Source organism: Caloenas nicobarica, chromosome 1 (assembly GCF_036013445.1).
Source record: "Caloenas nicobarica isolate bCalNic1 chromosome 1, bCalNic1.hap1, whole genome shotgun sequence".
NCBI classification, from domain to species: Eukaryota; Metazoa; Chordata; class Aves; order Columbiformes; family Columbidae; genus Caloenas; species Caloenas nicobarica.
In genome coordinates this window covers 79,841,447-79,868,350 of record NC_088245.1, presented here as the reverse complement: position 1 = coordinate 79,868,350, position 26,904 = coordinate 79,841,447, and the positions used below count along the sequence as shown (strand labels likewise).

Below are 26,904 nucleotides of genomic sequence, written 5' to 3'. Positions count from 1 at the left end.
CTGCTTTTCCTGTGCAGTTAAAAAGAGAGAATCATTTAAACGTACTTCTGTCAAACTCCTTTCATTGGTCTCTTTTCCTCAGCAAAGTTACCTCTGGTTTCATTCATAAGATGATCTTGAAGGTTGTTTCACTGTCACTGGGATGTAGTTAAAGTATTTTGTAAAGGGTACCACTCAAGTGTAAAGATGCCTGGTAGGAAAAATAAGGCCCTTGCAGATAAAGAGCAGCAGCCCATCAGATCTTGCTTTTTCAAACCAGGCAGGTTCCCCCGTGGAAAGATTAATTACAGTCAGGTTTGGAAGACAGCCTTGCTGTGTTTTTTTTCTCCTAACATTAGAAAAGATAAAGGGGGTGATTAGTGTGCGCAAAGCCTCTGATCAAACCAGCACTGAGGTTTGAGACAGGAGGTTCAAACACTTTATGGATCACTGGTGCTGACAGGTAGATCACACAAGCCTTAAACAGATGTTTAGTGAGAAGATGAATGTGTGAGATCTCAAACATGCAGGGCTCCTTTGCCTGGCCATAATAGCCTGTGAAGCATTAAAAACCTTCTGTGTTATTTTTTTTTTAAGCTGCTCCACTAAAAAGGGTAAAAGAGAAGTACTAACAAGCTTGCAGTAAATTTTGAATTTTTTTTTAATTGAATGTAAATATGACCAGGTTCTTAAAATTCTTGAACTTTTTCTTTAGGAAATGCAGGCTATTCTTTTGGGATATATGACCACAATTTGCCCTCCCTATAAAACTCTTGCTGTGAGCCAAAGAGTGTGCATGGTCTAACAAGGTGCATATGAGATGCTGAATTGAAATAGAGATACATTCAAATTAAATTACAAATTTCTTTGTACCAGAGAGCTTCATAGATGGGATGCTTTTTATGGGATATGCATCCTCTGTAGGATATACTACATCAGCACAATGACTTGAAAATACAGTAATTATCTAAGGGTTGTTGTGCAAACTGTATTTACTAGGCCTCTGAAACATTTCGAGTTGTTGATATGAAGAGAGGAAAATATTGCATCGGTGCCATTTATTCTGAAAATTCAGAAGTTCTGGGCCTGATTTTTAGTACCTTCTCAAGAGCAATTAGCCTTGCACTTTGTAGTCACAGAATCTCTCATTTGGAGGTGAAAATGTCCTGTGTGGGGGACAAGTGGAGACCCTCCCTATATAGCAATATATTAAGACATTGGCAGAATGTCTGATCAATGTGAGACACCTGGAGGGATCTATTCAATTTAGAAATGGGCTCAAGCCAAAAAATTCAGAACCCAGTTTCAGATTTGAACACTCCGGAGTTCAAGGATTTTTTTGATAAAGAGTTTAAGCCACTCCATGCAAATAATCAAATTAAAGAATTTGGTCTGGGCATGGATTACAAGCACCCCTAAAATCCAAGAGTATCTTTAGGGCTTGATTTAGTTGGTCTGGAAAGCCCTGATCCAGGGTTTAAAATCTTTGCCGTCAACCTTGAAATCAGTTGGTTCATAAGTGTTGTGTTTTGGGGTTTTTTTTCCGTATTTTTACCCCATTTACTGTTTTTTAGTTCTTTTTAAAGAAATGCAGAAGAAAAGGTGTTTGTAAGCAGCTTCCCAAATTATTTTTTGCCATCCATGGGTGTAGGGCTGCCTGTTTGAATGTTTCCAAGAAAGTATTGTTCTTATGTGACAACAGGTCAGAAAGACTCTGCATTAATTACACTAACATATGGTTATTAACAGATTCTAGCTCAGGGAGCAATACTTTACAATGTTATCTTCCACATAGTCAGATGTTAGCCATATTGTCAGTGCTGGCAGCTATTGTTTCACTCATTTACTTCACAGAGCTAATTACTCCCTAATAATAACTTTACCTTGGAGTTTTTCACTTGCTTGTGCCAGCAAACCTGTTCACACTACATATGCTAATTATTGGCACTTATTCATTATGTTAAGATAGCTTTAAGTTCAAGCTGTGCAGCCTGGCTTTCGGTATGGAGCCAGCTGGCTGCAAAGTTCCACCTTTTTTTTTCCTTTTTTTTTTTTTTTTTTTTTAACTAAAGTCATTAAAAGTTTTAATATGGGCCTGTCTTGTTCTCTTTACAAAATTCAGTCTTTCAGGAATTCAGGCGCGTAGTTAGTAACTCATGGACAGTTGCAAGTTTTATAAGGATTTCCCAGTTTTCTTAAAATGTTTCTGAGAGCTTGCAATGAGGTCTTTTCTGTTAAGCGGATTGTAAATTCATTTTTAATTTGAAGTATGAGGCCATTTACCAAAATGGATATTAATTTTCCTCCTTCCTCCACCCAGTTCTAGCTCCTTCCCTATTTCATTGTTCCATATACTTTTCCATGGGGAGTCCCAAGGCCTTTTCAGTGCCTGCTGAGGATGCTCACTGTTGATTTTGTTTCTCCGTGCTTTCAATGTCCAAGGGCCTAAACCTTCAATGAGCTTTGTATGGATGGATTCACCGATTTGTCCTGGGCTCAACATAAGTACAGCAAATCAGATGATTCAGATTTGCAGCCTAAAACAGCCAAATTTCATGGGATTTGGTCTATTACATCTTTCCAGAATTCTCCATGATCCTTTTTCACACTCTAGAACAGTGCATATTCTCATAAAACCCAGAGAAATGCAGTGTCTTCTAAAGATAAAATACTGTCCTTGATTTGCATGAAGAATTTTATGAAAACCAGCTGAACATCTACATGGGAATCAAACACAATTGGTGGCTGATCCCGGTTAATGTTGTATGTATGGGATATTACAGAACTGACTGTTTCAGCTGTGACTCTTAAGAGTCCTGCGTCAGCTCAGTGTCTAGTCTAAATCAGCATAAGTGTCTTTCCACTATCTGGTGAACTGGTCTGGCATTGTGTGAAGTTTTTAAAGAAATTATTTTATCCAAGATAAGGTGAACTTGTGTGAAATCCCGTTCATTTTTATCAGTAGAAAGAGGAGACTGAAATCTTCCATATGTAAGAATTCAGTCCGTATTGGGGGGAAAAAAAAAAAAGGGAGAGAGATCTATTTCTGCCTTCCTATGAGCTAAAAGCTTTGATTCTATAAACTTTTGAGCTACCCTGGCCCAGATATTACAAATAAAATGTTTATTTCAATTGTGGTCTAGCTAACTTCATTAGAAAAAATGCATGCAGAAACCTTCCATTTGGCCATCTTGTCTTCTTGGTGTGCACGTTACATACAGTAGGATTTCTCTCCATGCTAGTTCTATTATCAAAGAAAACATGGATGAATTAAATAAGATTATTATATAATCAGGAAAGGCTAAATCTTTCCTCTCCTGTACACATGCATACTTCCAGTGTCACTATGAACGGGTCTGGTATACCTCAGTGCAGAATTTGGCCATAGATTAGGGGAGAAGAAGCAGGTTACCTGAAACTGAAAGCAAACATTTACTTGAAATAAAAATATTGTTTCCTGCAACTTCCCATTTTACCACCTCAGAACATTAGATTGGATTCCCTCCTGTGTTACTGCAGTTTGGCTTTAGTACCGTTCCAGTGATATTAATAAACAGTTTAAATACACTTCTTAATAAAACTGAAGTAAACAGACTTTTAATTGAGACATAATAGATGATCTTTACAGACTTTTTGACTGCTAGTGTTTCTTGGGCTAAAAAGTCAGAGTATTGTTTTAGTAAAAATACTATAATTGTATATTATGATGTCCAGTCCACATCATACAAAGGTCAGGGCTTGGGAGGAGGGGAATTTATCCTGTCCTGAAGTGATTTGGAGCTATGGAGACAAGTGATACGCAAAAGGTGGGAGAGAAAAAACTCCAAATTCTGTTCCTGGCACACAGCTCCTGCAGTCAGTGAGTAAAGCATGTAGAGTAAATCTAGCAGTGGTTCGCTGAGTCAGAGGTTGGTTTTCTGCAGGAAAGAAGCTACAGATGATTTCTAAAAGCTTGTTCTCAGCAGTGACCCTGGACCTGAGTGTTTGGTGTACCATCTGGCAAGATTCCAGCTGACTTGAGGGGAGCGTGGAGTCTTGTAGCTACTAAAGAGATCATATTAAAATGAAAGGAGGGAGTCCAGTGGCAGGCTACAAAGATGATTACGGGTCTGGAGCATCTTATAAGGAGAGACTGAGAGAGCTGGGTCTGTTCAGCCTGGAGAAGAGAAGGCTGAGAGGGGATTTTATCAATGCTTATAAATATCTCAAGGGTGGATATCAAGAGGATGGGACCAGACTCCTTTCAGTGGTGCCCGACTATAGGATGAGGGGCAACGGGCCCAGACTGAAGCACAGGAGGTTCCATCTGAATATGAGGAGAAACTTCTTTACTCTGAGGGTGCCAGAGCCCTGGAACAGGCTGCCCAGAGAAGTTGTGGAGTCTCCTTCTCTGGAGACGTTCAAACCTGCCTGGACACATTCCTGTGCCATCTGCTCTACGGGTTGGACTGGATGACCTCCAGAGGTCCCTTCCAACTCCAACCATTCTGTGATTCTGTGAAAGAAACTGTCATTATGTTTAGAGAAGGTTTAATCCAAAACCTTCAAACTGCAGTACAACTTCGAGGGCGTTAACCTTTGCCTATTTTTATGAAATGCTAAATGCCAGATCTGAATTCATTTTAAAGATTTGGATTTAGACTTGAACTTTATGATTTAGGCCCATATTAAGAAAGCCTGGTATTGCTGCTCAGACACCACTCAGTTCCTGCCTCCATGGCCTTCTGCTTTCTTGATAGACTTAAAACATTACCAAATTAGTGGTACCATCTAGCAACAAAATATTAACATTTTATGCAAGAAACTGAAGTGGGGCATGTCTGAAGAACCTGTACTGGGAAGCTCTTGTAGCATTACAGGGATGTGGCTGGGAACCCTGCTTTTAAGAATTATGGAAATGGGAACCCGGAGAACTTGTATGGAAAGTCAGATTGAGCGTCAAGTTAGTTTTCCAGGATTAGGCGTGGTATTTGAGACCCCATAAATGGAGACAGAGGAAAGCCAAGGATTTTCCTTCCTAACCGCTCCTTCTATGTGCCTAAATTGAAATGCATATTTCTACACCCTTCCCATAACTAGAAGTTTGACGACGAGTTATTGAACCCACTGGAGGTGTGAGTAAATGTCGAAATTAGAATTTCTGGAGGTAATGTTTAGCACTGGTGTCCATCCTGACCAGCAAGTGTGAGAAAAATAAAAAGGTGCACATTATTTTATCAGGTGCTTTTATGTCTAATAAAATGGGGACCACCTACCAGAGGTGGTCAGGACAGTCAAGAGAAAAAAACAAAACCAAAACCAACTTAATAGCAACTAAGAAAAGACATCCAGCAAAAATGCTGTGACAAAACTCTTAGGCACTTGTTTATATAATTAAGGCAGTTTCCTCAAGGCAAACCATAAGAGAACACTTAAAAAAAAAAAAAAAGCAAGCTTAGCTCCTCCTCAGATATTTGGCACTCCTTAAAATCTGCTGGAGCCTGACGGACTATTCTGACATTCTTAATGCACCTGAGAGTTACTTCCCAAACATGCCTTTCCTTATGCTAGATCTTGCCAAGATCTTTTGGATAAACCTCATTTGAAGTTTCTAGGACACAGCGATGTGGCATGAAGGAGCCGTAGAAGAGTTTTCAAAATACGATTAGCACCTATTTCTAAATCTCATATCACAAAAAGATCTTGGCCAAATCATCTGTAATTCATCTGAAAGTATGTTACTTGACAGCCAACCACCTGTAAAGACTGGAGAATGAATGACTCCTCATGAGATGGGGGAAACTAGTCAAAAAGCATCTAATCTAGGTGTTTATCTATGCTTTGAACCATGTACATTGAATTCTTGGGTTTACAACAAAAAGCTAATCTTGGTCTTAACTATGGACAGCCTATCTGTATTCTTGTACATAAAGCTTGTGGAAGAGCAGTAAATACACCCTGGACTGATGCAGTACAGAGGGTTTACGGGTTTGTTTAGGAGAGGCGTGCCACTTGTGTGTTATGCTTGACATCTTCAACTAATAGCAACAAAACATTTATGCTGCCTTATACTGTAACATATTGTATGAAAGCAGTATATATATATATATACACATATATATAAAAATATATATATATATATAAAAAAGTTTATTTGGGAGCATTTTAGAAGAATTACTGTTATACACATTTGAGGCCCCCTGCCTGTAAAACTGCTTCATACCATAGATCAAATAAAGTTACAAAACTCACCTGAAATAACTTTTCCCTAAATAATGTCGTGATTGGAGTCCAATGTCTTGAGTTGTTTCAAGGCTACATGCCACATTAGGGAACTGTGAATCCTCTACTTCTGCTAATTAAAAAACTTTCATTTTTGCCCTCATGGGTTACAAAATAGAAAAGCTCAGGATTCTCTCTGGCCTAGGACTGAGTATGGGTAATATGGCAGCTCAGTAATATTATGTGAAAAGTTGGGAAAGAAAAGACGTGTCTGTCAATTGGCTGCAGAGAAAACATGCTTCTGAGAGATTTGGGGTTATTAGATTCTGTCCCTATTCAAATAGGAGAGCGTATGATGTGCAAGTGAAACTGTCAGAGGTGTGTGATAAATACTCTTTGCATTCTGTCTTAAATTCTCCCTTGGGTATCACCATCTTTTGCATGGTGCATGCCTATATGCTTGCATATGCGTGTGGACTCCTGTGTGTGGGGCATCTGTTTCGTGGGTACTGTGTGTATATATATATGTGTAAATATCAGTACATGTGCACATACACACACATTTACATTTTAAAATAAATACCAGAAATGAGATTTATAGATAGCTTTCCTCATTTGCTTGTGTGGTGTGTGAGACGTGTGCACACACATCTATGGGAAAAATGTGTGTGTTTATAGTTCTGTATGGGCACAGATGATGCGTATGTGTATACAGGCGCAGACAAACATACACTCACATTGTAATACATTAGATGCACTTAGATCTGTAGGACTCACTATTTAATTAGACTATCAGCATAGATGTCTTGTAAAAATCATTAACTTAGAGTTATTCTTGCATTTTTCTGAATATATATTTAATGTATTTCTTGTCCGGAGTGAGATGTAGCTAGCTCTGGAGCCCTCAGTACAGGAAGGACATGGACCTGTTGGAGATGGGCCAGAGGAAGCCACAAAGACAATCAGAGGTCTGGAACAGCTCTGCTGTGAGGACAGGCTGAGAGAGTTGGGGTTGTTCAGCCTGGAGAAGAGAAGGTTCCAGGGAGACCTTATTGTGGCCTTTCAGTACTTAAAAGGGGCCTGTAAGAAAGATGGGGATGGACTTTTCAGCAGGGCCTCTTATGATATGACAAGGGTAATGGTTTTAAACTAAAAGAGAGGAGATTGAGGCTAGACATGAGGAAGAAATTTTTTACAATGGGGGTGGCGAAACACTGGCCCCTGTTGCCCAGAGAGGTGGTAGATGCCCCATCCCTGGAGACATCCCAGGCCAGGCTGGACGGGGCTCTGAGCAACCTGATCTAGTTGAAGATGTCCCTGCTCATTGCAGGGGGGTTGGACTAGATGACCTTTGGAGGTCCCTTCCAACCCAAAGTATTCTATGATTCTATGTGATGGAGACTTAGTCCACTGGATGAGTCTGAGGAAAGTTAAGCCCTTGGAAAAAACAAGGTGTGCAGCTAAGCCAACCTGTGGGTGTGCTCTGCTGATCCTTCCCTAACGCTCAGTTGTTTCAAGCTGTGACAGGCATTGTCAGATTGTTCTCTTGAATAGATGCGGTTCCAGGAGAGAGCCAAACCACTGCAGCTCTTGAACAAGGCTTTTGAGCCAAACATAGGTATTGCAGTGCTTCTGATGTTAAAATAAAGGTATTGAAACTGTTTGATTAACTGAAGCTGCTCCTTCATGATTACTTAATGACATGGTGGGAGTTTGAAGCTTGTCATTAATACTGTCATTTGTCTAAAAAATATCTTCTAAGTGCTGCTTGGCATTGAGGTGACTAAGCACCACATTATTGCCTGAGCCTGGGTCTGTCTCAGTGTATTGTTAAATTTGTTGCATCAGGACATTCTGCTGTGCAGCCCTGGGGAACCCTACGAAAGGCATTTGCAGGCAGGAACTCGAAATAAGCACAGCCTCAGCGTAATTGTAGCCAAACAGTTCCACAGAAGGAGTGTCTGTGTGTGGAGTCTGAGCGTCCAGCTGTTCGGAGGAGGATTACGAGGGCTTTAATGGAGAGCACAGATGGAATCAGTACTATTGTCCGGAGTATTCTGGGGCAGAGGCTAAAGTGTGAAGGATGATCAGTGGAGAGCTGATTGGAAACAAAAAGAAAGGAAAAAAAAAAGTAAGAAAGAAAAGGGAGTGAGGGGGTGGGGAGGGCGGGAAATCCCCTTGTTCTCTACAAAGCAAAGGGATTGATGCTCTCCAATGGTGAGGGCGCAGAGGAAATAGTTCCCAAAGCTTGCTTTCATGGTTAGCAGGCATTGTAAAGATGGCACAGGTCATGTGTTGTGTGCAGCTGTTTAGAAGTTCTTACAGCACTGTTAGAGACTTAGCAAGGCCCATTATTCAAGGCACTAAGGCAGTTTTACTGGATATGGACTACTGCAATTGTATAAGCTCTCCATTGTGTGAGTACTAATTTAGAGTGCTGCCATAAGCCAGCCATACAATCCATGCTTCCCATGAATGAATGAGTCATCTTGATGAAAAGGCTCAGAGCACACAGCTCTGACTTTTAGTCTTAAAGGGACCTGATGTTTTCAGAATGGATCACATTTTAATGAACAAACTCAGTGGCAAAATATTTGGGTTTGAACTGCTAACATAATCCTTTTCTTTTTGGAGAAAAGTATCATACCCGAAGACTTTAGGTAGGTTTTCATTTGCATTAGCGTGGTAGACATATTTGTAGTTACTGATTTGTTATGGGATATTAAAGTGTTACTAATGTGCTTGTATAAACATAGCAGGTTTCAAGGCCACTCGGTAAGCCAGCAATTTATGTCCTAAATCATTCCTTTAGGTGCCAGGGAGCCCCATGATTGTTTTAGTCAAAAACCATTTGGCTGGAGGAATGCAGCTGCTTTTCATTAATGGTGTCTGTGCACATACACAAGCAACATGTTGTATAGCACTGCTGCCTTTTTATTTCCTTGACTGCGAAGAACAGGAGAACAGTATAGGAACCTCTAATGTAGTTGCAACATTGTTTGGTGGAGTAATTTTCTCCAGAATTCTTACGCGGATGACTTAAGGTGACATCAAAAAAGAGGATTTGCTGTCTGATAACAGGACTTAGATAGCTTTTGGGAACATCTAAATCAGGGGACCCAAGAGCGCTTCCCGAGTTCATACACACATTCTGTCCAGCCATCATTTAGACAGCCCCTCTAAGAGCCTTAGTTGAGATATGAGATCTGAAGCTTTGGGGGCACCTAAACATACATAGCACCTGCTGGTGTGATCCGAGAGCTCTCTGTATTTCTCCTGCTCTGCAGGTCCTGAAAATGCCCTATTCTAGACACCTAAATGTTTAGCTCCTGCCTAAGGGTCATTGCAGTCCAGGAACAAGGCAGAGCAGCATTGGCATCACCCGAAAGGCCTAACCAACAGGCCTGGTGCCTGAAGCACAGTGATGGGATCATGAAGTGTAGCTTCTTCCTTTCTAACGCACAGCAGTTTAAGAAGTCGTCTTTTGTCTGTCTGTCTGTCTGTGTGTGTGCAGTAGCATAGTGAAAACTTAGCAGTTGTCCAAGAAATGGAAAGAACTGAATCGGACCTTCTGATCTTAAAGGTCTTTTCCAGCTGAAATGATTCTATGATTCTCTTTCCTTAATGCAGTTCACGTTGTGTGTCCCACATCTCAGGAGACAGGTCTTTCTCCACATCTGCTGAAACTGGGCTTCATGCAGAAAGAGACACACAGTTCATGTCATAAATGGAGCAAAAAAAAAGAAGTATCATAGCTCCGTAGCCCACTGATGATGACATTTGAGCATGACTTCTGCTCCATAGATGCCGTGTGTGTGGTTTGTTTTGTTTTGGTTGTTTTGGGGTGGGGGTGGGGGGTGTTTGTTTGTTTGGGGTTTTTGTTTGTTTTCTGTTTGTCTTTTTTTTTTTTTTAAATTAAAGTTACTTTTTCAAATTAAGTTATTTCTGCCAAGTATCATTGGGGTCAATTTGTATTGACTTCAGCAGAGCAAGGACTCAACACAAAGTTCCTACAGGTCAAATTTTGCGCTTAAGAAAATAGTGATTATTACAAAGTCACTTTTCAGAGCCGAGTACTATTTAAAAGCTAAAGGCATTTAAAAAATCAAATATTGCTTTATGTCTTCATCATGTTTACTGCTGGTTTCCTTTTTGATCTCTCTTACTATCAAACTAAGTTTATTGAGTCAGCTTTGTTTAATTAGCTTAATTTTACTTCTTTAGCAGCATTGCCAGAGTTGTAATTTTCTGATTCACAACTCTGAATGAAAATAGTCCCTGTGACTGGCAATACAAAACAAAGACAGAAGTGGAAGAGGAATTATTAAAATGTTTATATTTGCTTAGGTAAAATGCTTCCAGAACTGAAATTTGGAGCAGAAAATATGTAAGGATCTCGATACTTAAGTCTGTTCTTATTGAAGCGTCAGAAGTTTCACTCGCTTTATTGTGAATCAGGTCTACCTCACAAAGTGTGTTAGTGCCTAGATTAAAACAAATTTAAAAAGCTCTCACTTCCAGTAAACATTTGCAAGATTGTTTATCTGGCAAAAATATTGGAGGATTCAAATAAATCTGCACATCCTCAGTCACACCAGTGAGCAGGTGAAGACAACTCAAGGGCTTTTCCTGCTCTCCCTTCAGCCAAACTCAGTGGCATCAAGCAAGTGTTGTCGTGTCGTGTGGCTTGATAAGAGCCATGAGGTTCATCAGTTGCCACCACTACATTGGGGCTGTGGCTGTCCCATACTAGCCCATGAAATAAAATTGCTGATTTGCATTAGTGAATCTTAATAAACCCTTGATTTTCCATTGCACCAAGCATCAAGCCGAAGAGACCGTGTTCTGGATTAAAATTTGTCTATCTCAAATTGTGCTTAAAGAGATCTCAGAAGTACTTTGTGGCCAGCAGTGTTACAGAATAAACAGTGCTAGGCAATAAATGAATTCATCAGAAAATTCCTTTTATTGCTAAAGAGAAATGGATTGCGGAAGAGCAGAACTTAAGAATGAATCCTGAATGGCCACAGTTTATGCTTAGAATAGAGTAGGTGGATAACATCACTGTAGTATTTTTGGAGCTTTTTACAGTGCTCTCTTATATCCCTCTCTCCCAGACGCATCACATCCACCTTTCTCTTTAGTATGCAAATACACAATTAAAAGCATTCAACAGATAGAGATGAATAAGCTAATACAGTGTGCTGCTAGTAATTTATTTTCATTAACTGGGAGTATGTGGAAGTACCCCAAAGAGCAAAGAGATGCTGGGAAGTTGTAATAGATAAGAATCTACTGACTGCTTTTGTGTAAGACAATAGATCTTGTGAATATTCTGCTTCCTCTCCAGGCAGTGAGCTAGTATGGTTAACCAAAATTGTTGAGTAATTGTTCTGTGGTTGAGAACAAAATGCTGAATTAAACTGTTCCCAGCACAATAATTGTGTGATTACAGCATTTATGTTGCTGGCCAAAAGAACAGTCATTAGGTTTGGAAGACTTACCAAAACCACAGGCACAAAAAAAAATGCAAATCACATGTAAATTGTCCTCTAATACCTATAGTGGCTTAAAAATTGAACTAGGAGTATGGCATGTGTGTATTTAAAGGCAGTCAAGCCAGAAAAAATGATTGTACATTCAAGAACTACTTCAGACTAGGAAGAAAATACCCAAAGATTATTCATTTTCATTGCGTTGTACTTCTCCCACTCTTGTGAAATCCTGCACTTCATATATTATGTTTGTATTCTGCTTTGGAAATGCTATTCTATTTTTCCCCCCTACATACCAATCGGATATTGTCTGGGAGTTGTAAGGTAGGTAGGACTCCCACACCTAACTAAATATTGGGCCAAGCCGATTCAAAGAGCAACATACAGGGGAGGAAAGCAGCAAATGTTTATCTGGTTGCTGTAATCCACCAGTAAAATTAAAAACTGATTTATGATGATAGGTGCTATTGTTAGGTAGACGATTTTCTTTTCCATTGCATGGTCCATATCTATAAGTGCCAAAGAAACATTTAGTCTTTCTTTTTCTTCTGTTGTTTTTCCTCATATTTTTAATAATAAAGGAGGAGAAGGAAGACAAGGAAGTACTGAAGGAGACAGCAAAGAAAAAAAAAAGACAAAATTATTTGGGCCATCAAAATTTTTGTGCCTACAATTCAGTGCAGTAACAAGCTGCAGGACTTGGGTAGCTGGCTACCTGGCTGTACAGAGAAATCAGATGTTCAGATATCTAAACTTTATCATTGTATCTACAGTTAATCATGTTTTAACTGTATTGCTGTCACCAAATTGTATGTACAAAATGACAGACTTTTCAGTCCTATTTAAGAACATGTTCTCAAACAAAACTTGTGAAAACATTTTCATGTGAGGATTTTGGTAACACGTAAAAAAGCATCTGTACATGAAGGGTAGAGTGGCAACATATCTAAATAGTCTATCTTCTGCAACTCAAATCCATTTCACTTTTAAAATTGAGCTTTTGATGGTAAACCAAAACTCTTTTACGGAACAATTCCTCTGGCAAATGGGACAGTCAGAAACAAGTCTGAACAGCTGAAAGATTGAGAAGAGGTCTTTATTGTGCGTTTCCGTGGGCAGTAATTAGAGGCTATCCAATACTAGAAATGTGTTTTCCACTGAGTTTTCTGCTAACATTGGTCTCAGTTTTCCTGGCCATTTGTCCATTGTGTTTAAGTGCAGGGGTTAAGATCATGTAGAAAGCACTGAAACTCAATATAAAATAATCATAACAATATCGTCTTCAGGAAAGAATTACATTGAGTTGTAGTAACTAGTGCTCTGAAACTGATGTCACTGGAGACCAAACATAAGGAAACATGTATCTGATTTATTAATAGTAATAATAAAATTCGGAAAAAGAGGGTGCATTCAAAGGCTCAATCAGTGGATTTAAATCTAAGATTTTCTGAGCAGACCCAATTCTGCTAAAGTCTACACTGATCAAGCAGTGAAGAACATTTCTTTCACTGTGCTGTATTAGATGCTATAAGGTTTTATTAACTGTGTCCATCAGCCTTTCACTTAAAGAAATCTAGAGAAGGTACAGACTTTTAGTGCAGAATTTGCTTTCTGAATCCTTTCTGTATATTTTTGCTCTCTCTTTCTAGATAGTTTGGTTTTAAGTGAATGACTTTGATAAGACTTTCATGTTTGTTTATACCATTGCACTATTCAGCAGCTGAATGGGTTTTGAATTTCTGCCCACTACATGATGTTAAATAACCCCTATTTCTTGCCCACCGCCTACACACTAAAATTGTTGTGTTTGTTTTAATTAATGATATTCTACTTGTCAAAGAGATACTGAGTGAAAAACACATCTTGAAACCTTGGGGTTTAATATTACCGGAAATCACAAATTGGCACCAAAAAAACCCAAACCAAAACATAATAAATAATTATTGTAAGGCAGAATTCTGGTGGTCTTCTTGTCATCTGTGTCAGCTAATTTGAGTAAGCAAGATTTCTGTGTTAAGGGTGGTGAAAGAAGAATTGTTGATGAGACTTAAATATTTTACTGTAATTATGTATGGAGTTGTTACAAGCAATATGTCCCAGGTGACTCATAATGAGTGGCAGAGTTGAAGTGGAAGGCCAGATTGTGGTGATACTGCGCTGCAATAGCATTGGAGGGGTCGACATCGCTTTAGGACCAGAGGAAAGCTCTAGGGAGATGTTACTTCCCATTGCTGGTACCTACCATGCCTGCCATGGTGGGGATGAAGGAAGACTGGGACGAGAGATGGGTTTGCCCTGCAAACTTTTTACTTTCCACTGAAGTACCACAGCATACCTACTTACCTCGTATTTCATCCTCTCTTAACTTTGTGGTCCCTCATTTCATCAAGCAGTGTTTGAACCATGGGCTGAGTGCTACTTTTGATCCGCAGCTTTTCTCCAGCAGTGGCTCAGGGTCATTAATAAAATGATGAGTCTCTTAAAGATGATAGTCCACTGTTAAGTGGTTTAGGCCTTAGATATTGATATATTCATGAATTTAGACTTTACCATTGTGTCAAAAATGAGGTCATGGCACTTGCCTTCATGTATATGCCGTCTTAAATAGAGTGGTTTCCATATTAGAACTATTCTCGCTGTTTCAGAGTTTAAATAAAAATCTTTTTTTGAACAGTAGACAGGAAAAATATTACTGCAATTTATACACCAAAATGATTGTTTACTGGTGTCTGAGTATGTTATGGAAAAATCACCAATGAGTAAAAGAGGAGATGTAGCAGCTGGTCGTAACACAGATACCTCTGAATAATTTTCTTTGACAAAAAATACCACTCAGCCTTGCTTAACTATAATGTCATCAGCCTTGCTCTTGCCACCCATTTCTTGATCTTTTGGGAGAAATGCACTAAAGAAATCTTCAGTGAGTAAGTTCACATCCCAAAAGCTGCATCACTTCAGTCTACATAGGAGTAAGACTCACAATTAGAATAAACATGTTTCTTTACCTAAGCTGCATTCTCGACCTGAAAACCATCTTGGACAGGTTTATAGCCAAGCATTTTATGGTCCAGTTTGCATCCTTTGACTGAAAACATTCACAACAATACTTTGGTGTTAGGATGAGCCTGAAGGCACCGCACCTCTAAAAGGCTGAAGAGATAGCGAAGTGGGGCATTTCTTCTAGCTCTCAGAAGTTATCTGTCAAAAGAGAGCCAGACTTATTGCCTGTAATGCCATATAATGCTGCCATTTATTTCCATACCTGAATCTGTGGACTTCCAGCATTCATGGAAGTTCTTGAAAAGTCAGTTTTGGATGACCCCTCTTCCTCTTCTCCCCACTTTATATTCCACACTATTGCTGAGCCTTGTTTCCCACCTCTACTTGTTCTTATAGTCTACCCATTGATTAATAATGTTACGATTTGCAGACTCAGCCTTTTATATGTTTAAAAACCCCTGTGCTCTTAGAGGCAAAGTCCACTAGCTTTTGCACACCTCTTTCTACAGTTACACCTGTCACTCTATTCCTAACAGCCTCAAATAGAAAGAGCCTCCATTTACCACAGAGCTGACACAAACTGTCCTATTTGCTCTTCCCTGATTCCTCTGCAGCAGTAGTTAATACCAGACCTTCTTCCCAGAGATCTTCTGACAGCAGTCCATCATACTGTTGTGCGAAGACTTCTGATCTGATAAAATGTGAGCATTGGGTATGCCTAAGAAGTGACTTTGAAAAGAAGGAGAGCTGGATTAGCGCACACACACACACAAACCCCAGCCACTTCAAGTCTCTTTAAACAGAGTGTAGAAAATCAGAAGGAAAAAGTATAGAGCTGGCTTCTGGAAGGCCGATATGTACAATGTCAAGGGACATACACTTATTTTTGTCTCTGATTCTTTATAGCATGTACAAAAAAACTCTGTAGTTCATTATAATTTGAATAAACTGAACCAATATATAATAGATCAGCTAACTGTAGAAAACAGTACTTATGAAGCTCAAGAAATTATCCTACATGCTGTCTTTCAGAACACATCAGGAAATCTCACACCTGTTTTTTTTCACTGACAAATGTTTCGCTGAATAGCTTACCACTGGAGCGATCAGAACAGGTCCAGAGCTCACTGGGAAAAGAGTTAAACGAGCATCTGGGAACTGCGTGCTCCATCATACACTGTGAGGTAGCATCAGTCGTTAATGTAATTTCATATATTGGCCAGTTTGAAGAGAGTGACTTTGCAGATTAACTCTTGCTATATTGCAGTATATGTAGGAGCAAGTTGGTATTAGTCAGCAAAAACACAGAGGACAATATACCATATAAATCAGCAGTTTTGACAGCTGCAACTTTCTGGCAGGTTTCCATTATAGTCCTGGCTTATTCTTCTAGGAAGGGTACTACTGTTTAAACAAGGTGCCTAGGTGCTTGGAAGCTGTGGCATGAGAAACATAGTATTTGTGTGAATATTTAGTAAAGTGAAGTAAGTCAGTGTGGCCCAAACACTGGTCATCGTACCTCAAAGGCCAATTTTGTGCCCTCTGCAAGTTTAGCCTCCTCAGGAAACAAATGGTTCAATCAACCAAACAATGGATTTTTTTCTTCAATGAAAAGAGAAGAGCAATTATTTTGAGTTTTGCTCTTGAGCTGCAACTGCCTTTGTTTAGAAAGGGCTCTTTTGAGAGTGTGCTTGAGTCTTCCAGTGTCGCTGTTACCTGAATTACAGTCACTTGCCCTGAAAGTCCTAGTTTTGCAGGAGAAGCCCACACACTGGAATGTTATGTAGTCGGGAACAGCCATTCCTGTATGAATTTTAGCCTTTTGACTTAGATGCATATTGGAATGAATTTCAGTTTATTTTTATTTCAGGTGGGCTATTTTTGCAAATGCCTTTGTGGCAGAATTGCCCTGTAGATAACCTACATTCGAAGTGGCATGAGCATGAATATACTTCTTGTTACACCTCGTCCCAAATGGGAAAAAGTCATCTTACAGCTTTTCCATCCACCGCATGTTTTTTCTATACCAAATCCAATATAAAAGAAGTGTTCTAAAGTTCTTTAGTTACACCAATGAATAAGTAATACTGCTTTTTCCCTTGAAAGTATCCACGAGATGTTCCTTAATGCAGAAGGTCCTTTTGGCTTATGTCATTGAAAGTGCGGCTGAAGGTATTTGTCTCTCACAAGCACATTTTTTTCTGTAGTATGAAGTAGAGGAGGGAAGCCTTTGGAAGCAAGTTATCGACATGGAAACAGCTACTGTCTTATTATTTGGCAGGTTAAGGCATTTCTCTGCATTTCAGTTAAAAAAGACTAAGCATGTCTTCATTTAGTAGTACTTACAGACTTCATGATGAGGTGACTTTGAGATGGATGCTAGTAATGACATCTGGATTATCTTGCAGGACTGAGCAAAGACAGAAAGTTTCCAGCCTGAAAAGCCTTGCTTTTTTGAAATGAAAAATGTTTATGTAATTCTCTGAGATGCATTTCAGTTTTCCTGAAAGTTTATTCCTTGTGTTTTCCATGAGCCAAGCTACATACGTACCAACTATTACCTGCTAAGGGGTGTTCCCATATTCCATCAAACTAACAATTTTTTCCATACTATCACTCCTCTATGCTAGTGGAGTTGTAATGAAGGATGTGAGGGGGTTGTGGTGGCTCCCTAAATAGCCTTTTTATTTTTCTTAAAAGATTGCTGCTACGAGAGCATGTTTTTCTATGATCAGTATCACTGTTTGCAAACAATCGTGAACAGCGAGGTTGTACTATTGAATGAACTGGGATGTTCAGACAGGATAAATTCTGATAAGTACTGGTGTGAATTATGTAAGCCACTTATGCAGCGAAGGGAGGAATGACATTTAGGGCCCAAATCCACTGGAGAAAACTTTTCAGGTAGAGATTAGGAAGAATGAGCTGCTCCCCAGTAGAGAAAGCAATGTGGTAGATCGTCAGAGCATGGGGTGGAATGTGTGTGCTGTCTGTCTCACCAGTGTCTTCCTCTCTACATCTCTGCTCCTTGGAATCCACCTTCTGTTTTTGCTTCTTAAGCCCTCACTAAGCACCCCATAAAAAGCTACCTCAAGCTCAGTAGGAGAGGGATCATTGCATTACCCAGACAGGCAAGTCTCCCTGCCGTATAGCTTTAGGACACGCGTGTCAATTGAGGGAACTGATGTAGGGAAGAGAATGAGGAGAACAACATTTTCTTATTTTAAACATCACTGTAAGGGAAAATAGCAGATTGTAGTTATATGAGGACATATATTTTTATTTCCCTTAAGATAGACATAGGGGGGTGTGAGAGAGAGAAAGAGATGGCCAACACATATGCTAATTAAAGAATCCGGTCCTTCAGCATAGTGTGTGCCACCATGAGCCAAGTGTTTCTGGAGGAAGGGAGACCGATGCAACTAAACATGTCATTTTTGAAGGACAGATTTATGTTATTGAATGTTAAATGTTCTTTCATATACAGTAGAAGTAATGCTTAACTTATAAACAAGTCGTAGGCAAGACGATATACAACAGTTTGAAGTTAATAGAGTCATTAATGTGCATCCATGGTTCTAGGAATGTAAAATCTGAACTTCTTTGAGGCAGCTGAGAATAACTCAAATGAAAATTAAAAAATAGCCACACTTCCGCATGAAGAAGCCGTGTAAGAGATCATTTCAGCAAAGATGCTCATGCAGCTCTTGAAGGGCATCTTCTAAACAGCTCAAGAGTAAAGTATTGCTCAGAGTTTTGTCAGTTTGTAGAGAAGGGAGTGTTGCTTTTAGCAGCCGTTCTTATTCACACTGAGTAATTTGTTACTCCATCACCAGTCTCACTGAAATGGATAGAATTGCCTCTGAAGAGCTAGAGGTGGGTGGAAGATGAGTATTCGCCCCTCAGTGGAAAGTGTTATGTATGGATGCTGGGAAATGTATTGAAATATTAACCGGGAGAGAGGAAAACTTATATAAAAGTTTATGCTAATGAAGAATGTAATGAGCAACTGCAGAAATGAAACTGGTGGAGGTGTATCAAGACAGAATAAATAAAACTAATAGCAGCTGCTATGTTAAAGGCTTAGATTTGTTGAAACTATGGGTTTATGTTGCTTGAGAAATATTATGAGCCTATTAGATTAAGCAAGAGTCATGTGAGGGGGGAAATTGTGAACTTTTAATTAAAGACTGTATCAGGATACGTGGGCATGCAGGACCAGAATAAAGTCATGCATGCTATCCTGATTCTGGTGTTTCCTATGCCTTGAATGCCTTACTTTGCAACCTTAATGTTTCCTTAAACTATTTGGTTTTTGTAGCTATTTATGCAGTGACCCAAAGCGCACATGTCATTTTACTGAAAGTAGAGTCAAACTGTAGTTGTCAAGTGTTCGCAATCTAAATTTATCTAAATTTTAGGGCCACAAAGATGACTAAGGCAGTGGAGCATCTCCCTTATGAGGAAAGGCTGAGGGAGCTGGGTCTCTTTAGCTTGGAGAAGAGGAGACTGAGGGGTGACCTCATCAATGTTTATAAATATATAAAGGGTGGGTGTCACGAGGATGGAGCCAGGCTCTTCTCGGTGACAACCAACAGTAAGACAAGGGGTAATGGGTTCAAGCTGGAACACAAGAGGTTCCACTTAAAATTTGAGAAGAAACTTCTTCTCAGTGAGGGTGCCAGAGCACTGGAACAGGCTGCCCAGGGAGGTTGTGGATTCTCGTTCTCTGGAGACATTCAAAACCCGCCTGGACGCCTTCCTGTGTAACCTCACCTAGGTGTTCCTGCTCCGGCAGGGGGATTGGACTAGATGATCTTTTGAGGTCCCTTCCAATCCCTAACATTCTGTGATTCTGTGATTATACAAGTCACAGCAGGAGCTAGTAATGAACAGTAGGGGTAACTGTTAAAAACATACTGCTTAGGTAGATGTGGTAACCATAGTATGTTACTAAAAGTAGGTAGGAGACCAAAATTTAGGCAGAAATACTACAATTATAAGGAAACTGGGAATGCTGGAAATCTAGCTGTGGCTACACTGAATGCCTGTCTTTGTGTGGTTGGATTTGTTATGGTCAAGTCATAAAGGACATGCACAGATTTGTGAAGATGCTGGCTCAGGCTTCAACAGCTTGAATTGGTTCCAAATTTACTAGCAAACTTCTTTTGATAAGGAGAAGTCATTTAAGGCCAGATTTTTCAAAGGCACTGAGTGAGGCACTTCCTGAAATCAAAAATGTCTATGAGCAACTCTGAATGCCTCAGTTTCCCACTTGGACAGTAGAGATAATGTTAGTTGCTTGTCATGTGCTTATATGGTTTTTTTCATTGATACTTCCTTAGGGCTACTCTCCTTTTTGGATTTTCATTGACAAATAGGAAGCGTCCCTGATTTTGGTTTGGGCTCTAGGACAAACTTGGTTACAATTTCTTCCACTCCTAAAATACTTAGCCATTACAGAAGATGACTTGCTGTCCTCAGTTAGAAGAACCTCAGTTAGAGAACCTATACTTTATTGGGTTGTTTGAACTCTTGTGTACCCACTTTGTTAAGGGCAGTATTAGTCGTAAACTAAATGTCAGTTGGTATGATTTCTGTCTTTCATTGGAGCATGGGCTTTCATCTTGCCCCAAATTATTTGTTATAGATATGTGAATGGAAGTATGAATTCCCTGACTGGTGAATTGATTCTATAGAATATTATGGCTCTCGTGACATTTGGTTCATTTCTTTGTTACTTTATGTGTGTCGTATGCCTTTTCTATGCATATGGTGCCTCTACAGTTTGTCATGCTGTACAGAAGTACTTCTGGTCAATCTGATATGTGGTGACGGCATTCACATAAAAAGAAAGATGAGGGAACTGTGTGACCAGTTGACATAGTGGCAATAGTATGTGTTATGATAAAACAGGCCCTTGGAAGATTGTATCTGTATCATCCAGACTATCATAAAGTAGATGAGGTGGAATTGTAGCCCATTAAATCCATTGGGAATTTTGTGAGGATTTAAACTGTGATCTTTACGTTTAGGAAGATAAAACTAAGAAGAGGTAATGACAGAGAGAGACTGGCAAGTGGAGAATCTTGGCAGCTGTATAGATTTTTAGATGGTTAAAGGTGTATTTTTTATATGGACTTACATATGCCCATTAGCAGAACAAATTGAAAGGCCTGAAAAATAGCTCTGGTTTCAGTCCATTACATTCAACCTAGAAATGTGGTACCAAGAAGTTTCCATCGAGAAAACATTGGAAAGTATGTAAACTATATAACAAAAAACATTTGTGAGAGATGTAACTGACCTAGTAATAGCTTTTCTCTTAATTAAGGAAAAAGAAAGTAAAGAGGAACATACCTTTCCTGTAAAACTCAGCAGGAGAGCCTGTATTGTGTGCCACTTGAAACAGTTGTATCCTGGCAATTCTAGGTAATAATAATAATAAACATAACGAAAGTTAAGATGTAGTAGTTAAATGAGCTGTAAAAATGAAGAGTCCGTAATTTGTATTGTGTTGTGTCAGGTAATCGGATTAAAATAAACTAATGTTTGCACTTATTTGCATTTGGGAGAAAATGAAGTGTAGCTCTTTGAGTGGCGCTACATACATTCCATCCTGGAATGAAAATCACATTGTTTTGACTGCGTTATTTCTGTATCCATGCAAACCATCCTCATCACTCTGTAGTTCTTACCTCCTTAATGCAACTGGGGTTGTGTCATTTGAAATTTGTGGGTATAAAGCCCCTTGGAGAGATAAAGAGGAGCCGTGATTTGAAAAAATGAAACGCAGCAGTCAGATTTAAGAAGAAAGGGCATTTTGCTGGTAAATGTTTTCCTAAGTGGGAGTTTTTCAGTGTGGTGTTTTGCTCGTGTATTTGGCAGTCACTTGGAATCAAGTGCAGACTTGTGCTACATTGTGGGCTTGGCAATGACAATTTGTGTGTGTGTGGTGCTTTAGTTATATTAGCCCTGGAGGCAGAGTTAACACTTGCAGTGGGACAAGAGTATTTGCAGTCATCAGAGAACTTTGCAGTCAGCTTCAATAACATCACTCCATTTTTTTCACTTTTTTTTTTAACATTTTTTTTGGCAGCAAAGCTCTTAGTAGAACCATCTGTCTTTCTATTAGTGTTTTTGAGTCCTGTTTTGAAGCTTCTTTGCTTGGCAAAGTCACTTTCATCCTTGGAAACCATTTGAAAAAAAAGTTCTGTGGCTTTTTGCCGAAGAAGAGTACTATGCAAAAATTCCACACGGCTGTTCATTTTTGTTCTAAAAGAATACAGTTACTTTGTCTTTGTCTTAAAAAAAACCCAAGCCCCAAACAAAACAAACAAGAAATAAACACATGAAGAAAAGGCAGACATTGGGCAATTCTAGGGTGACTGAATGGAGATAGAGAAGAAATTGCATTTATATTTTTTTTTTCTCCACTAATCCAGTTAAAAGTATGTATGTCTTCTGATTAACAGGATCAGAATAGAATCAAGTTAGTTCAGTGAGTGGACGTGCACCTACTCTAGCCTCAGTCCCAATCTTAATCTCCCAGTGCAAGAATTTCCATCCACAGTGCTCTTGAACTCCATCCTTGCAAATTGTTTCAGACTAGAAAGATGCAGTTAGCAACGCACACAGGTGTTGACAGGTCCTGGCATAAATTAAGGGGTTACCTTCCCAGATTTCGTATCACTCTTCTGCCTTCTAACAGTGTTGGGTGAACTGAGACATCTCCTGGATCTTCAGGAGATTAAATTAAAATAAAATTGAGTCAAGATGCTGTAGTCTGAACTGTGACAACCAAGGAGCAGTCATAGATTCCCTTTGGCTAATTCTGCTATGCAAGGCAATAATGGTGTAAAACTTTCTTACGCCTCTGGCCAGAAAAGTTTAGTCTTTGATAATGTATCTGCACCTCCAATGCCTCAGCTTTACAGTGCCATTAAAAATCTAGATGACGTCTCTCAAAAATGAGTTACTCACCCTTTACTGACTGATCTTGTCAGTACAGTGGGGTTCTTTAATGAAAGCTAGCCATTTAACATTTTAATTCAGCAAACATTTTGTTTCTCATCTGTGTGAAATACAAAGACTATGTCCATTTCTAGTAATGAAAAACTCTGACAGAACGGGGTAAAAGCAATAGTATTAGACATTGTGCTGTGGCCAACTTCCAGTTTTTATGACTAATTTCTGCATGTCTTAAGTCCCCTGCAGTATCCACTTACAATATAATATTTTCCATTTCCTGACTTGCATGGTTGTGTACAGTTGCTGTGCAAAGTTGAACAGCTAACACTTCAGACATAGCTGTGCTTTATTTGTGGATAAAGCGTCTCAGCCTTTTGTCTTACGACCTCAAAGAATTTATCTTTTCACATGTATGAATAAGTGTATTTACATGGACAGAGGAATAGCACTGACTGTGCTGTACGCTACTTATGCACATATTTGTACTTCTGTCTGTTTGTATCTTTGTGTTTGGGCTCAGTCAGAGTGAAAACTACTATCTAAGACAGAGATATTGTTACACAGTGCAGTAAAAGGGACAGAAAACCCACCCTGCTGTCAAAGAGAAGTGAAGTGCTATGGACTGTGGGGGGAATAATTAACTGGGATGTAGGTATGCATTAGTGGAATATTTTGATTTATTTGGGATTAATTCGTATGAAGTGATTTGCTAATTAAGATGAGGCTGAGTAGTTGATGGAACTGGAACACCCCACTATGGAGGAGCATATTCAAACCTGATCTCTCAGATCAGAAGTAAGACAAAGCATGTAAGCAGATATTTTCCCCAGAAAAAATTCCACGTTTGATTTTCCCTCTCCTGTTCAGCAGGTCCAGGGTCAGCTGCCTCCATTAATGATTCCCGTATTCCCTCCAGACCAGCGAACCCTAGCAGCAGCTGCACAGCAAGGATTCCTTCTTCCTCCTGGTTTCAGCTACAAAGCGGGATGCAGTAAGTCCTGTAGATTTTTTCAGCTGAAAGTGGGTGGAGGGCACAATTAAATGCCAATTTGTATAAAAGTATCACCTCTCTAGCCCGATGAACAAAGCCATTAACTTGCACAGATGAGTCTAAAATAGAGGATTAGTCGGTATTGTGTGAGAAAAGATTCTCGGAGATGAAGCATGTGTTTCAGCGTAACAGCAAGACATTTCACACAGCAAGTAGATTTGTGCACCTTCTCGCTGACAGATCTTTTTGACAAGTGAACGTGCTCATGACCACACATACGTACATATATCTGAAGAGAAGCTGTTTGAAACTTCCCAATAAATTTCAACACTGTTGTAAGAAAATATGTTTTTTCCCTGTAGCAGCCTGCTTACTATTTGTGAACTGAGGGCCTATTCTAGTCTCTTTCTTCACACAGAACTCACATTAATCTCAACAGGGGTTCTGCACAGAGATCAAAGATAGCATATGCCTTTCAGTTTGATGGACTAACACAAACTATATTTATGAGCGCCTAACACTAAAAAATATAGCATCTACTACTTTTTTAATCTTTGAAAGGTTTGTATTGTTCTCTACACTCCCCAGATTTTTTTGTAAATTTTGTTTAAGCCTTCTATAGGATTTCATGTTTCTGTCAGCAGGATGATAGTAAATGCAAGTTAAAGAATAATCAAGGAACTCCATTTCCATTAACAGTCTTAGCTAGAGCATGGATTTCATAGATTTGTTTTCATGTGTTTGTGCTGGTAGAAGTCTTCTGACATCAGTTTCCTACTGAGTTATCTAGTACTTGCTTGTTCTACCGTTCTCTGTCTCTAGCATGGGCGTTTAGCTTTATTATGTCCATGTCAGTGTATCCATCTGTATCATTGCCTAACTCATGAATTCATCAGTTTTCTGAGTTACTCAGCACTTTCCACTGCAGCAGTTCCACAAAATTAGAACATAAAAAGATTCCTTTTTTTAAACCGGCTTAACCCACAATTTCAAATTTCTTTCAGTTTCTGTAACATCATAGATACAGAACTCGAATGCGAACTTTAGTTTCTTTGGCCACTAATCCCTTTTCCTAATGCTTTACAGACTGGGACCACTACTGAAAATTACTGTTCAAAACACTTCATGTCCCTCAGCAGCTGCAGTGCCGAAGCATTGGCTCATTTACTTCTTCCAGTGATTTCACACTTAGCTTCTCTCAAATGGGAGAAGTAGTGATTCACGTTACAGAATGTTTAACTGAAAGCTGCACTGAATATGGATGCTACCATAACCGTAGGCCTGGAAAAGGTCAGGAAAGCACCCCATTACATATATCTGGCAGATTAAGTTAGTTCCATGTTAATGAAGTCCAGTTTGGATAGAAAGAGTTGAGGTTGGTTTTTTCCCTCCTTTTAACTGAGAGTACATTAACTGTAAGACAGTCCTATAGTTCTTCACATCCATGAGGTATATATGATGTTGCGTGTTTGTGTAACCTTGAAAATGACAAAGAAAAAAGAGCAAAGTCGCTGCTGCTCCTGGCAGTAAGGTTTGGAATTAACAGCATGCCAAGGTCTAGGACTGAGAAGCTGAGGAAAAGTGATAAGTAGTCCAAAGGATTTTTTCTTTTCACTCACAGTTTTGTGTAAACAAAAAAAGCATATACAGATTTAGCTACACCTAGAAAGCTTGTAGCAATGAAGAGCATAGCTGCCTTAAAACTATAGCATTTTCACATCAAGTAATGTTTTTGACAGGCCATTAAAACATATTTTCCCACTTTTCTGCTTGCCCTTCTGTGTATCAGTTCTCTTGGAAAAGACATGGTGGATTGTAAACCAGAGAGCTTTGGATAAGATTTTCTAAAGCACCTGAGTGATTTAGGAGATTAAATCTTCATTTGAACAGTGACAAAAGCACTAGGGTCTAAGTCTCAGAGATATTTAGCAAATGTTTGTACTGTAACCTTTAATACGGTTACCTGTGCTAGTTTGAACAGATCTAAAGTGGGTACTAGTATAGCACTGCAACAGAGAATGTACAACAGATTATTTTGCTCAGCTTTTCAGCACATTAAATGCCTAACTTTCACTGAGTTTGCTTTTGGATACAAGGCTTTCCTATGAACTTCTGAAGATCCCACTACCAGCATCTTTACGTGGCTGCCATTGTATATTTTAAATTTGGCTGATGTACCTTTTGAAAATGGAACCTCACTTTTACATCTTCCCGGTCCTTTTAGAAACCTGACCTTTTCTGTGGACTGGAAGATTTTCAGAATTATTTTTTATGGCTGATTGATAGCAATTCTGTAGTGAGAATTCTAATATTTACTAGCATTTACATTTCCTATGTTGACATAGGAACCTGCTCAGAGGAACAATAAAAATCTCCATGGGACAAATCACTCTCAGTCACAAATAACAGAGAACTATGAAGATTTTCATATACTCTTTCTCAGTAAAAGGGAGGTTTGAAAATTCGGGGGAGAAGGAAGAGGGAATTGTCATGAAAAATTACTTATATTTTCATAAATAACTAGTGGTGTTGAGTAGCTTGATTATGGTTATCTGGCTGGGGATGCCTTCAAAGGGACATTGATACTGCTACATGCCCTGCCCGTTTGAAAAATCAGATCTCCAAAACAGTGTCTCAGATTCATCCAAGGTGCTGCAGGTCTCTGGTTGGTCGTGCTTTTGGTCACACCTCATGGCTGGGTGACTTGCGACCTTCTGTCTACAGGCCGAGTAGCTGAAGAGACAACTCTCTCCAGTGCTCGTCACTGTGCCTCTGACTTCTGACACACCGGCCAAGCTTCCTCGTTATAAGCTCTCCCTAACTTGCTTCTGTCCAAGCTGAGAATAGCAAGGACTTTCTGTTAAAATTGCTTAAACTAAGCTGGCTCATTTTATTGAAAGCATGTTGGGAAGCGATTAAGCAAGCAGCTTGGTCACAGTGGTGACCTTTGGCAGGGGCTGTGGTTGGAGATGGTGGCCTCTTCAGGCAGCGCAGCTGCAGTTGGAAGAGAATGTGTGATCAAGCCTCGAGGTCAGTAAAAGAGAAAAAAATGATGAATGCCTAGTTATGCAGTTATTTTTCTTAAATTCAGCTTAGATAATGAAACCACGCTAATTTATTCAATGCTTTCTGATTCACCTGTCCCTGGTAGAGCAACGGAGGGTCAAACATACGTCTCCCAGTGGTTTCAGAGAGTGTATGTGGTCGGGTTCCGCAGCCAGTGCTTCCCAATGGACTAGTGACTTACCCAGAGAGAGACTACGGAAA

At 39.4% G+C, this 26,904-nt stretch overlaps 1 protein-coding gene across 3 annotated transcripts in view; it reads left to right on the top strand.

Annotated features, from left to right (window-relative positions):
- Positions 1–26,904, top strand: part of SOX5 (SRY-box transcription factor 5) — a 359,749-nt gene that overhangs the window by 235,891 nt on the left and 96,954 nt on the right. For all 3 annotated transcript variants that reach the window (XM_065649584.1, XM_065649592.1, XM_065649575.1), the window contains one exon: positions 23,517–23,637. In XM_065649584.1, coding sequence (XP_065505656.1) covers positions 23,517–23,637 — 121 coding nt within the window. The remainder of the gene's footprint in view (positions 1–23,516; positions 23,638–26,904) is intronic.